This window comes from Rhinolophus sinicus, linkage group LG06 (genome assembly GCF_036562045.2).
Source record: "Rhinolophus sinicus isolate RSC01 linkage group LG06, ASM3656204v1, whole genome shotgun sequence".
In the NCBI taxonomy this organism is placed as follows: domain Eukaryota; kingdom Metazoa; phylum Chordata; class Mammalia; order Chiroptera; family Rhinolophidae; genus Rhinolophus; species Rhinolophus sinicus.
The window spans coordinates 55651550-55666233 of NC_133756.1; the positions used below are offsets into that span (position 1 = coordinate 55651550).

Below are 14684 nucleotides of genomic sequence, written 5' to 3' on the forward strand. Positions count from 1 at the left end.
TGATAAGCCGTGCTTAGAGGGAAATTTAAATCATTAAATACTCGTATTAAAAAAGCAGGGAGGTCTTGATGAACAATCAAAGCTTCCACGTTTAAGTAACTAAAAACAAAAGCAAAATAAACCCAAAGCAAGCAGAAATAAATATTTGTTTTTTTTTAAAAAAGAGAAACACCAATGAAATTAAAAGCCGTTTCTTTGAAAATATCAATGACATTCATAAACTTCTAGCCAGGTTAACCAGTGACAGAGGAAACGAGAGAGAAAGCAAAAATTACCAATATCAGGAATAAAAGAGAGAATATCCCCACAGCCCACTAAGCCATTAAAAGAATAAGAGAATACTATGAACAACTCCGTGCACATAAACTCAACAACTTAGATGAATGGGACCAATTCCATGAAAGCCACAAACTACCAAAAATTCACCCCCAAAAGAAATAATTAACTCATTAGGCCGATATCAAAGAAATTGAATACATAGTGAAAAATCTTCTGAAAATGAACACTAAGTCCAAATGCTTTCACCAGGGAATTCCACCAAACATGTAAAGAAGTAACATCAATTCTAAACAATCTCTTTCAGAAAACAGTAAGAAGGAACACTGCCCAATTCAATTTATCAGGCCAGAATTACCCTGATATCAATCTATAAAAGGAGCAATGCATCACAACCAAGAGATGGCTTATGCCAGGAACGCAAGTCTAAATCAATACTCAAATATCAATGTAATCCATCATAATAGACTAAAGAAGAAACACTACATTATCACATCAATCAAATGATACAAAAAAGCATTTGACAAAAATCCAACAACTTTATGATAAAACTCTCAGCAAACCAGAAAAAGGAGAAATTCCTGAACCTGATAAAGGACAAAATTTCTAAAACCTACAGTTATCCTCGTATTTAATGGTGAAAGACTAAGTGCTTTCTCCCTAAGATCAAGAATAAGTAAGGCAAGGATGTCTTTTCTCACCACTCCTATTCAACAATAAACTGGAAGTCCTAGCCAGTGCAATCAGAAAAATAAATAAAAGGAATATAAATTGGAAAGGAGGAAATAAAATTGTTTCTATTTGCAGTAACATGATTTTTTATGCAGAAAACCCCAACTGATTCTATAAAATAGCTCTTACAACTAATATGTGAGTTTAGCAAGGTTGCAAGATATAAGATCAACATACAAAAATTAACTGTATTTCTAAATACTTACAATGAACAACTGGATTTTGAAATTAAGTAAATGTATGTGTATGTGTGCATAAATACATACATACACATAAATTGCATATGTTTGTATATATCTCGTATTATTTCATTTTAATTATCTGTACGTATACATCTCTAGCTCTATCTATTAATCAATCAATCAATCAATCACATTCACAATAGCCCCCCCAAATAAACACAAATATACATAGGTTTAAATCTAACAAAACATGTAAAAGACTTGTATGTTGAAAACTACAAAAGGCTGATAAAAAAATCAAATACCTAAATAAGTAGGGACACACACAATATGTTCATGGACCAGACAACTCTATATATAGTTAAGATGCTACGTATATAGTCAATTCTCCCCAATGTGATCTAAGATTTAATATAACCCCAATCAAAATGTTAGCAAGATTTTTTTGTAAATATAGACAAGGTGGTTCTAACATTTTTATATAAAGTCAAAGGATCTCAAATACTCAAAAACAATTCTGAAAACTAATAAAGTTAGAAGACTCACACTACCTGAGTTTAAGACTTGCTATAAAGCAGTAATAATCAACACAGTAGGGCTTTGGCAAAAGGACAGACACACATATATCCATGGAACAAAACAGAAACTAGAAATGAGATCTACAAAAATGTGGTCAATTGATTTTTGACAAAGATGTAAAGGCAATTCAGTGAAGACACAATATTTTCAACAAATGGTATTGGAACAAGTGGACAACTGCATTAACCATGTTTTTTATTTTCTGTATTTTATGATGTTTTGACATTTTAAAAAGCTTACTGGCTGGGGAGAAACTGCTCCTCTCAGAGCCAGCCAATTCTTAGCTTGGGAGCATAGCGTGTCTTTCATATGCCAACTCCAACCACCGCATTACCTAACTTTCACACACCAAGCCAATATTTTCTCCTCCTGTATGTCATCCCAGGGCCAGGTACCAAGCAACCAGAGACACTCCTATACCCTAAAGTCCACTGGACTATTCAAAATAACCAATCCTATATGGCTTATCCTTCCCTATCTTGTCTTTTCCTCAGAAACCCCAGTAAAGGCTCTGTACTTCGCTTCCCCTCACTCCTACTCTGTTTGACCAAACTGGTATTTCTCCTGTGGCCCTGTGTGGCATACCGTGTCCCTGTCTCTTGGGAAATGTAATTCATCTTTCAATAACATTGACCTCTCCATGTCAGTGTTCAATCATCTCCATAAATTAAAATCTGGTGGGTATAATTTTAATACAACAACCAAATACAAAAAACAAACCTCAACCTGTACTTCACACCTTATACAAAAATTAACTCCAATGGATCACATATCAATGTCAAACTATAAAATTTTTAGTAGAAAGCACACAAGTTTTTATGACCTTGGATTAGATGAAGCACTCATAGATACAATACCAAAGCATGACCCATAAAAAGAAGAAATTGACAAGTTAGACTCCATCAAAATTTAAATTTTTTGCTCCAAAAAAGACACTGCCAAAAGAATAAAGAGAAGCTTCAGACTGGAAGACAATATATGTGAGCTCAACAATCAGAAAACAAACAACTCAATCTTTAAAAAAGTGGCAAAATACGGACTGCATATAAGCCCTTGAGAAGATGCTCACTATCGTTAGTCATTTCAGAAACACAAATTCAAACTACTACCATTACCCACTTAATGTTCTAATAAGCTGTTCTAGCTAAAACAAAAACAACAACTGACAAGAGCTGTCAAGGTAGCAGAACAATTGGAGCTCTTACACATTGCTGGTTAGAATGAAAAGTGTATGGCCACTGTGGAAAACAGTTTGGCAATTTCTTACAAAGTTAAACAGACATTTACCATACTACCCAGTAATCTCACTTGTAGGTATTTACCCTAGAAATATGAAAACTTATGTTCACACAAAAACCTGTCAACAAATATTCACCATCACTCAAAACTGGAAACAATGCAAATGTCTATCTGGTGAATGGATAAACACCATGGTACATCCATATAATGGAATACTATTCAGCAATAAAAAGGAATAAACTATTGATTCATGCATAACATTGAAGAATCTCAAAGGTATTATGCCTAAGTAAAAGAGGCCAGTCTCCAAAACTTCCATACTGTGTGATTTCATTTATATGACATTCTGGAAAAGACCAAACTATAAAGATGGAAAACATATCACTGTTTGTTAGGGGTGGGTGCAGAGTCTGACTACAAAGCGGCAGCATGAGGACATTTTTTTTGAGTAATGGAATTGTTCTGAATCCGGATCATGGTAGTGGTGGTGGTTATACAAATTTATACTTGGGTTAAAATTCATGAAATGTACACCAAAAAAGAGGGTTATTTTTGGTAAATTTTTCACAAAAACTATTTTAAAGAGGCAAATGGAAACACATGAGGGCAGGATAATTTTGTCTTCAAATAAATCACTGAGTTCAATTTTAATATCTATCTAGTTTACTGAAATTTTGAAGAGTAGATCTCATAGTGCTGATAGAAGTTTCAGGGGTCAAATCCATTCTGACAAGCAACCCAAGCAAGACAGTGTCTTAAAGGCAATTTCAAAGTCTCAGATTTCAATTTTAAACAAAGAAATCATCTATTGAAAACTGAAAGTCAATTTTCAAACTCTAAGTGTTCCATTAATCTTAGAAATTAAATCTCATAATAATCATGACTCATCAAGCATCCCTCTCCCTTCTGCAGATATGTAAACTTTTTTTTCCCTCTTGTTTTCAAAGTACTAAAGAAATTACTTACAGCTTTAAGGGTAAGATCACACTGGAAAACAAGTTTCCGGAGTTGTGTTAAAATTTCTCTTTTTGTATTTTCTAGATCATTTCGTCTTTCTTCAACATTTGTCACACAAATTTTGTAGAGTTCATTTGCTTCTTCTACCTTCAAGAATATCACACACACAAAAATAACACTAATCACTAGAATCTATATTTTAAAACAAATGCTTATTGCAGTAAAGCTGAATTTAAATAATTAAAAAGCCTTTATGCACAAAAATTCTGAAATATTCTATGTCTTAAATACAATATTTCTAAAGATAACAAATAATCTGTTTTGGCCAGTGACTCAAGGGCACCTGACTATAATGGACCGTAAAGTACGACTTACAATTAGCATATTGTTTGCCTATTACATAAATGTTCACTTCTATTTAACAGCATTTGCTAAGTACATTTACCATTTTCTATATAATCTTCTTAATCTGTTTATCAAATTAAATTTCATAAATAATAAAAAGCTTCAGCCTAGCCTTGCTATCTGGTACTGGAATTAGTACACATGTACAAATAGTTGCCTAACAGATGAACTTTCTAAATAATAAAGTCAAAAATATTAAACTGCTGGCTTCTCTAAGATATTTCTCTCACAAATGAACCCCAAAACTTGAAAGACAGACAAAAGTCTCTTGGCATAGCGGTTCTCAAAGTGTGGGTCCCCACCAACCCCAGCAGAAGCATCACCTAGGAACTTGTTAGAAATGTAAGTTGTCTGGGGCTCATCAGAAAGTCGGGGGGTGAGGCCCAGCAATCTGTTTCAACAAGCCTTCCAGCTGATCCTGACACATAGTAAAGTTTGAGAACCAAAGCTTTAGCAGATCATTGCTAATTCAACTTGCAAATAACAAAATAAGATCATTACTTTTTGAAGAGCCTCCTCTTCCAGCCTTCGCTTTTTTTCTAGCTGCTTGTTGAGATTTTTCACTAATCCACCACTTGAGCTCAGATGCTCCTCTTCTGCACGAATCATGGAAGATTTTGCTTTTTCATACTCTTCTTGACGTTGCGTGCATGACAATTTTGCCTTTTTCAGAGCAGTCTCTGTTTCGAGCTACACAGAAAAAGAGTATTATTAAATACAGAATAAGAAAGAAACCCTAATGTACACGTTTCTTTAGCATATTCAGCAAGATGGTTAACAGAGCATTTTAGAAGAACTACAGAGTAAGATATGCATCTTCCCAGGGTAGATGCTAATATATACTGCAGATGATTTTAGATGTTCATAGATAAGTAGATAAAACTCCATTATAATACTAACCATTTTATTTTGTTCCTGTTTCCAAAGTTCTTTTATTTCCTTCCTTTGTTTCTCCATTTCATTTTTCCTCCCAAGTAGAGGCTGTTTTAAAAAAAAGGAGGGGGGTTACTTTAAAAAAAGAAAGAAAGAAAAAAAGCTGTTTTCTAAAGGTATGTTGTCAAAAAAATGTGTATTGTGCATATAAATTTTTACCTGTACAAATTTGTTTGCTTGCAGAGCTGTAATTGTTTGTTGTAAAAGCTGACTGCTCTCTATATCATTAAGAAGAGCATTGGTAAACAGAGACTGCAGTGGCATAAATTCCTGGAATTTAAAATTGAACAATAAATTTTCCAATAGAAATGGCACTAGAGTTCTAGACCCCTCCACTCCACTTTCTTTAAAAAGAGAATTTTAAGTTTAGACCTTTTTTTTTTTTAAATGACTAGTCATAAATATGACTATGGAAAAATACTGAAGAAAATTCATTATAATTAATTATAAACTAGTTAGCAAAATTAGTAGCTAACAAGATAAGCAACATTTGTATAAAATTGTGAATTTCCTAGTTTTTTTCATAATGGGTATCCAGGCAAATTTAAAAGAATTTTATTTTGTTAATAAAAAGTTTAGCATTTAAGTCTTTCCTATAGTAATTGAAACGTTCTGATTTTGCAAGGCACAATAAGGAGCGCATCTGAATAATCCCTTGGTATAGAACCCTAGTAGTTCACTGAACAACTTACCTCTAGTTCAATGCTAGTTCTAGTGGCCTCTGCCAACTTGACAATATTTCTAGTGGACTCCAATTCTGAAAATGTGAAAGAAGGCATCAGAAGAGAAAATTAACTTATTTTTCCCCTTCCATACTCTAAAATTATTTGTAATTCCCAAAGTAAAACGTGATCACAAATACTAGTCCACATCGCGATATGATGCTGTGATTCTTCATCATCAGTGTTTGCCAAAATCAACTGGGAAACTTCCAAAATACTTGCTTGGACCTCACCTCTGGGGGATGGGACCTAGGTTTGTGTACTATCCCTTTATAAGGCTATTCAGGTGATCCTGGTGGGCATTCCTTATTAATAACAAATAATGGAGTAGAAAGAGACAGGCTTTGGGTAAATTCTATATTCTTCCAGTTATTGCTATGATCTTAGACAAACCTATGATCTAATGTCAAGCATTTTGTTTGCCTCAGCTGTAAAATGGGGATAATAATTCTTGTCTTGCCTACTTCCTAGGGTTTTAGTATGGATTAAATGAGATAATGGATGTGAAAGCATTCTGTCAAACATAAACCCTGGGAAAATATTAGCTCATACACCTATTGTTGCTTTTATCTCCTTTTACCATATTATCTAATTGCATTTCTTTTTACCCACTGGAGCATGACTTCCTTAAAGGCAAAGACAGTATACTATTATATTAGTTGGTTGCCCTACAGTAATGTCCAATAAGTACATTTATTGTAAAAAGAGTCTTTCCTATTTCAAAAAGGGAAAATGGACAATAATTTTATTTACTACAAAGAAACAGCTACTAATTTGTAATTATATTACTCATAGTCTGTACAAAATGAATTGCAACAACTTAGTTCTTACACTCCAAAGTTAATCAGATGCCCCAAAGGGCCACTTACCTAAGTTAAGCTTTTTTTCAACCCATGACACTATGTTCTTGGTATATTTTGACCATGTTTTAGCATACGACAAAGCCAATTCTATACAGTCAGTGTTCTTTAACAGCATGCTGTCTAGTTCTACAGGAGAAAAATTTCCTGAAAATAAAAATATTAAGGTAACTATATATTAAATATGATCACGTAACTCTAAGCAAAAAAGCATTCAAATCCTACAATGCTCTTCAATGAAAACTGGTTAAAGAAAAATACAAGCAACAAGTTTAGAAATTAAAGGGTCATAGTTTAAACTTAAAATGGTTTCAAATTATATTTCTGATCTTAATGTGCATTTCTACTATTATTTATCAAGAAACAAGCCATACACAATTCTTGATTAGTCTCTATCACCACATTATCTATTCTAGCAGGTGTTTTTTTTCCTTAAGTCTTATATGTAAACTTTACATATCAGTTTAAGCTAAAATGAATACATTAGTTTACTAAGCAAGAAGAGATGCAAAACATTTATCAAAAATAACTGCAAAAAGTTGACAAAAGTTTAAAGTACCTTAAGCATTACCTTTTTCATTGGATGAGTCCACTGATTCCACAGAAACATTTTCAAAAGACTTACAACATAGAAGAAAACAAATTTAAGATTAGAGCAGAAGGTAACAGATCTTTGCTTCAGAATTTTTCACTCTAATTTGTTACTCTGACATAATTCCTGCTAAAGAATTTCAAGTATTTAGAACTCAAAGTACTTGAGAACTCTGTTCAAATGCCAGAACATTTTATAAGAATGATATAGCTTTTTACAACAGCAGTTCTCAAGGTCCAAGAATGAATAACCTCATTATTTACTAACAGCATTAGTTAACATTAATGAATCTATTCAAAACTTTAAATTCTGCAATCTCGAAAATATCAGCCAGGAAGTTACAGAAGCAATCTAAATAGAAGACAAAGACCTGTCTCTTCCAGCCATCTCTTCCCATTTTATTATATGATAAGCATTTTGTCTGAAAGCCTATCAGAGAGCTTAGCACAGAACTTTCTATGATGATGTAAATATTCTATATCTGCACCGTCTACTAAGGTAGTTTCTAGCTACATGTAGTTGTTTGAGCATTTGAAAGGTATCTAATGTAAATGAAAAGTGAACTTTTAATTTTATTTGTTTTAATTAATTTAAATTTAAAGAATTACATGTGGCAAGAGGCTACTTTATTAGACAATACAGGAAAACATTATCTATCAAAATTGTGAGATCTCAAACACATTTGATCTATTTAATTGGACAATACGGAGAATGAAGGGATTCAATGCAAAAGAAATCAAAGAGGCCTGGGTTTGAAGTCCAGATCTATCACTTATTAGCTGACATTGGGCTACATATTTCAGCTCACTTAGCTTTGGTTTGCCCATCTGTAAAATGGGGATAATTAGACTATTTTCATAAAGCCATTTTAAGAATTGAGATGATGTAGGCTTCACACAGTACACAGTACACAATAAGCACTATTACATAAATGGCAACTACTGTTTTTAAAGTATTTTTCAAAACTCTTCATCAAACGAAGTAATTTTATTTTATTAGCAGTATTATATTGTGGACTTTATTTCAATCTCTAGGTTAAATTAAAAATTGCAAACAGGAAAACTAGGTGCAAAAAGAAAAAGAAAGGAAAAGATATTTTCCTATTAAGAATGAGTATAATACATGTGCACAATAGATGTACAGGAACAGGAAATATGATTCACACCTAAAATTTAAATTGTTCAGAGCCTTGTCACATAAATATAATTTTTATTACATCTTCTGAATTAGCAGCAAGTTTGAAAAGATATCACTGAGGGAAAATCCTGAATGATAGCAAAATATTTAAAGATCTTAAAATTATTCATCATTCTGATAAGGTTTATACACTATCCTCAATGAGTCATCAATGCATGACATTAGAAATAGTCAAATTTTTTTCTCAGTAATGTAGTACACATAACAAATGCCTTAAGTAGTCATTCACATTTTGTAACATTTTAAGAAAGACCTCAAGTTTTTATATTATTCTGATATAATACAAGTACTAGGCACAATTCCAAATATTTGTTGAAATCATTTTTGGATTTGATCATGCTTAAAAGTAAAGGACCAATATATGTCCCTAATACGGTTTGTTTACGTATCTTGCATTTGGTGAAAAAATTTAAACGAAAATATCACTAGTACTATAAATCTGTAAAGCAATATTTTGCATATATTCCTCGTGTTCTATTATTATTTCATAGCAATTTTGCTTCCATTTGGGAATCAAAACCCCAACCCTCTGAATACTTAAAGGGATGTTCTTAAGAGAATTAAGACCTACAGCCTGTTAATAATGTTCCATTGTAACAAACAAACTGTGGGATGTGAGAAAAGATGAATACCGTTTTTACTTCTTGCATTATTTTTCTAGGTTTCCACCAGTCTTTAACATCCATGACAAGGTCAGGAGGGAAAAATGGTTAAGAATTACTTACTAAAATTTTAGACCACATAACATATAGATTCATTATATAAGATACTATACAATTAATGGACATGTTCATTTAAGTGATAGTTCCACTTAAAAAGTACAATCAAAATTTTCCTCCAGAAACTGACCATAAATGATCGTATTTGAAATGAACTGATCAGTTTTTCTTGCTAAACTCAAAACTATCAAAGAGTAATGCTGAGATTAAGATTAGGAAATTATTGAAATATTAAGTTAAAAATATTAAAGTTTTGCTTTCACACTTGGCCTACCTTACTTTCCCGAGAAACTGGCAGTCGCAATAATGAATCATTGCCCACATCTCCCATAAGGAAATTTGTCAGGCTATCCAGGGAGGTTAAAAAAAACCCAGAAATAAAAAGACAAGTCATTACATTGCTCTGTCATAGGCTTTACATTCAACATGTCATCTAAAATAAATGCTTTTTCTGTAAGACCCTTAGAAATAAACTCCTAGGAATCTATTCACATAAACCACATAGTCATTTGTAAATAAATGATGCTTCTAAACAGCTATAAAGACACCTGCAGTAGAAAAACAACACAGAATGTAGCTTTTCCAAAGTTGTGATAATATTTTATATTGGTTAACAATTTACTTGTTATTTACTGAATTGTGTGACATACGCTCACTGAGAAACCTAAGCCCAAATTTCTTTAAATGACTGTCCTCTACTTACATATTCCCAAAGGTGAAGGCCAACGTTTCAATGGAAGAAAACACTTCTCTGAAGAGATCGTTTTTGTTTTCTTCATTAACTTCTGTGAAGTTCACAGCTATGAGGAAAGTTTGGTTACAATAAGTGAGGAAGAATATGTTTTAAACTAGATTTATATAAAGTCATTTAATCTCTTAAAAATCCACTGTTACTTAAAGAAGCAATAGAAGATTCAGAAACTGAACAGCTTAATACACAAAATGGATATGATGTTCAAGTTTTTCATTAAAGAAATCATACAAAAGAAATCAGCTTGCATAAAAGTAGCTGGCATTCCAAACTGACTACTAACTACATGCATTACATAATGTGACACATCGAAGAAGTGACTCAATGTGAAATCAATCAGTCTTGGAGTCCCAGAGTCCATGTTCCACCAGACTTCTCTCATTAAGAGTGCTCTGTTCTATTTTCTCTTGTTTATTGCTTTACGGCATTTTATTTTAAACAGCTAAACACACTGTGGCTCACTTAAGTCAAAATGAAGTATATTTTTCACTATGAATTACCAGTAATTGAAGTCATATATACATTTGACATAGCATAAAACCTATATACAAAGCATATCACATAAAAATCACCCAATGCTTTAGAAAATTTAAATTCCTATTTATTTATAGCCTTATTTCTTATAGGCTCTTGGGCTCTGAGGTCCATGTTAATTAGATAGCTGTCTTTTATTTAGCATAGAGATATTCTAACATTTTGCATTTTGTTAAAACAAATTGCAAAACATAACTGAAAAAGGTTTCTTACTGTAACTTCTCTGTATGCACCTTCGTTAAAAATCAGATACAATTTACCAAGACAAATTCTGAAGGTAGTATTTTAAAGGCAATTTTTAAAAAGTAACCCAATTCTACTCAGGTTGAGTTTAAGGAGCCACTGGCTCCCTGCATTTCCCACTCCCTAGGATCCTGGCCAACAAAGGGAAGGTAGAGAAACCAAGTAGAAAGGATGCCATCCTTTGCCTTAAAACAGAGTCGTTCTTAAGCTTGGCTGCACGTTAGAATTACCTGGAGAGATTTGAAAACAAAGTCTGGATCCTACCACCAAAGATTCAGATTTCACAGGTCTAGATATTTGTTAAAAAGCTCTCCCAGGTGATTCTAATGTGCAAATAAGGTTGAAAATGCTTGCTGGAAAGCAAGGATTCCTAAGCAGGGATGAATTAAACCTCAAACTGGTAAACCTCGTAAAATTGCAACCAAGACTTCATGTGCATAAACCTTTGTAGATTTAAGGGCTAAGGTCTATACCTTTCATCAGATTCTTTTAAGTATCCCTGATGCAAACAAAAAGAAAAACTTAAGAAGCACCATAACTAATTTTAAAAATATTTTTGGACTTCTGCTCTGGCCAAGATGAAAAAACAGGCTTATACTTCTGCGTGAAATACTAAAGGGAACCCGTACAAAATATATGAAACAACAGTTTTCAAGACACTGGCTATGAGGCAACAAAGGACAAGAATCCTGACAGACAAGAAACAAACATGGTAAACCCGACAACTGCCCCAGCTTACTGCCTAATATCACACAAAGTAGATTTCTGAGCAAACGAAACTACCTGGGATAAAGAAGGTCATTTTGTAATGATGGAGTCAATCTATCAGGAGGATAGAACAATCCTATACATTATGCACCCAATAAAAACTTCAAACTGCATGAAGAAAAACCTAACATTACTGCAATGAAATAAACAAATTCTGTTACAGCCAGAGATTTCAATAACCCTTCTCAATAACTAACATAACACACAGACAGAAAATCAGTAAGGATATGGAAGATTTTAATACTACCAGCTATCTTGACCAAATGGATAATTACAGAACACTCCACCTAATAACAGCAAAATACATGATCTTTTCAAGTGCACAGTGAATATTTACCACATTACTGGCCATAAAACACATGTCAATGGGTTTAAAAGGATTCAAATCATGCACAATATGTTCTGTAATTAAATGTAATTAAATTAGAAGTAACAGAAAGGTCTCTGGAAAATCCCCCAATAGTAGAAAAATTAAAACAATACAGTTCTAAATAACACATGGGTCAAAGAAGAAAAGGAAAATTAGAAAGTATTTTGAACAGAATGAAAATGAAAACACAACTTATCAAAATTGATGAAAAGGGGGGGAAGGGAGGCACAGAAGGGGAGAGATTACAAAGGGACATGTGTTATCTGGATTTTTATGGTTTCATAAGAATATGAATATCAAAATTGATCAAATTGTACCCTTTAAATATGTAATATTGTACCCTTTAAATATGTACAGTTTATTGTATGTCAATTACTCCTCAAGAAAGCTGTTTTTAAAATCTCATTGGAAAGTAGACTCTAAATAGTAATTTATAATGTAATACCAGCAAAAATGTAAAGCCTACTCCTATTTCCAAACTTTAACCTGTTAGACTTAATATATATTTTATAACACTATTCAAAATTCTATTATTCCTCTTTCTTTCCTATGAATATATTTTTTCGTAGAACAAAACATGACTGGGAGATTGAAAAAATAATTGTGAGCAGCGAGAAGACAATTATTCGAACCATCTTCCTCCCTTACCTCCATTCCTACTTGAATGAAGTTACAGCCATCTAATGAAAATTCCTATTACGGCCCTTGCCTCCATTTCAAAACAGCCCTATATTTCTAACATCCTTTCTCTGTTTTTCCTCCTGCTCACCGCTCCAAAGAAAAATCTGCCTCCTTTCCAATAACAAATCTTCCCACTATCTCCTGCATTCTCCACAACCCTTCACCACCGTTACTCGTCCCTCATAGCTTCACTATCTCCCATTCAATTGACTTTTTCTTTTCTTAAGCTATTAACATACTCAAATCTTTCCCAATTGGAAATTTTGTTAAAGATTTTTATTAAAATATAACTTACATACAATATTATATTAGTTTCAGGTGTACACCACAGTTATTCACCATTTACATGCCCATGTCACCGCACGTTATTACACTATTATTGACTATATTCCCTATGCTGTACATTACATCCCCATGACTTGTTTTATACTTGAAAATTTGAACCTCTTATTCCCTTGCACCTTTTCCTCCCTTTTAAAATTTTTCAATTACAGTTGACACTCAGTATTATATTAATTTCAGGTGTGCAGCATAACAGATATTTATATAATTTAAGAATAATCTCCATGACTAGTCTAGTACCCACCTGGTACCATACATAGTTATTACCATATTATTGACGATATTCTCTACCTTTTACTTTACATCCCCATGACTATTTTGTAACTACCAATCTGTACTTCTTAATGGCTTCACCTTTTTCGCCCTGCTCCCCAACCCCCTCCCATCTATCACCTGATAAATCTAGTACCCATCTGACACCATACACAGTTATGACAATGTTATTGACCATATTCCTTATGCTGTCCCCTACATCCCTGTGACTACTTTCTAACAACCAATTTGTACTTAATCCCTTCCCCTTTTTCACCTGCTCCCCCAACCACCCTCCTATCTAGCAACCATCAAAATAGTCTTGTATCTATAAGGTTGTTTGTTTTGTTTGTCTCTTTTGTTCTTTAGATTCCAATTATAAGTGAAATCACATTGCATCCGTCTCTGTCTGACATACTTCACACTCAGGACACACCCTCCAGGTTCATCCATGCCACTGCAGATGTCAAGATCTCATTCCCTTTTGAGGCCTCACAATATTCCTGTGTGAGTGTGTGTGTGTGTACCACTAGGCTGCCTCTACATGTTGGCTATTGCAAACAATGCTGCAACAAACACAAATGCACAGGTCCCATCAAAGTAGTATTTTGGGTTTCTTCAGGTAATTACCCAGAAGTCAGATTACTGGGTCCTTCTCTGTCTCGTTATAGACTGTTTTAATGTCTATTTTGTCAGTATAAATTTTGCTACCACAGTTTTCTCTTTCTTTCATTTCATTTCGATTTTCATGAAATGTCTTCTTCCCCTTTCAGTCTGTGTGTGTCTTTTGATCTGAAGTGAGTCTTTTGCAAGCAGCATATGTACGGGTCTTGTTTTCTTATCAGTTCAGGCACCTTATACCTTTTGATTGGAGCATTTAATCCATTTACATTTAAAGTGATTATTGAGAGATATGTAGCTATTGCCATTTTATTATTCATATTTTTGATCTTTTTTTTTTTTTTCATCTTGAAGAAGTCCCTTTGAGAGTCCTTATAATACTGGTTTGGTGATGATTAACCCCTTTAGCTTTTTCTTGTCTGGGAAGCTCTTTATCTGTCCTTTGATTCTCAATGATAACTTTGCTGGTTAGCGTAATCTTGGTTGTAGGTCCTTGGTTTTCACAACTTTGAACATTTCCTGCCAATCCCTTTTGGCCTGTAAAGTTTCTGTTGAGAAATCAGCTGACAGTCTTATGAGAGGTCCCTTGTAGGTGATTGTTTTTCTCTTGCTGCTTTTAAGATTCTTTTTGTCTTTAACCTTTGGCATTTTAATTATAATATGCCTTGGTGTGGGCCTCTTTGGGTTCATCTTGGTTGGGACTCTGCACTTCCTGGACTTGTATGTCTA

The 14684-nt window shown here is 33.4% G+C and overlaps 1 protein-coding gene across 14 annotated transcripts in view; it reads right to left on the reverse strand.

Annotated features, from left to right (window-relative positions):
* The window catches only part of ARHGAP29 (Rho GTPase activating protein 29), a 72425-nt gene that overhangs the window by 21004 nt on the left and 36737 nt on the right, over nt 1-14684 (reverse strand). For all 14 annotated transcript variants that reach the window (XM_019752570.2, XM_019752550.2, XM_019752577.2 and 11 more), the window contains 9 exons: nt 10097-10193; nt 9668-9740; nt 7457-7505; nt 6895-7032; nt 5996-6060; nt 5463-5573; nt 5271-5351; nt 4872-5060; nt 3975-4112 (listed from right to left, as the gene is read on the reverse strand). In XM_019752570.2, coding sequence (XP_019608129.2) covers nt 3975-4112; nt 4872-5060; nt 5271-5351; nt 5463-5573; nt 5996-6060; nt 6895-7032; nt 7457-7505; nt 9668-9740; nt 10097-10193 — 941 coding nt within the window. The remainder of the gene's footprint in view (nt 1-3974; nt 4113-4871; nt 5061-5270; nt 5352-5462; nt 5574-5995; nt 6061-6894; nt 7033-7456; nt 7506-9667; nt 9741-10096; nt 10194-14684) is intronic.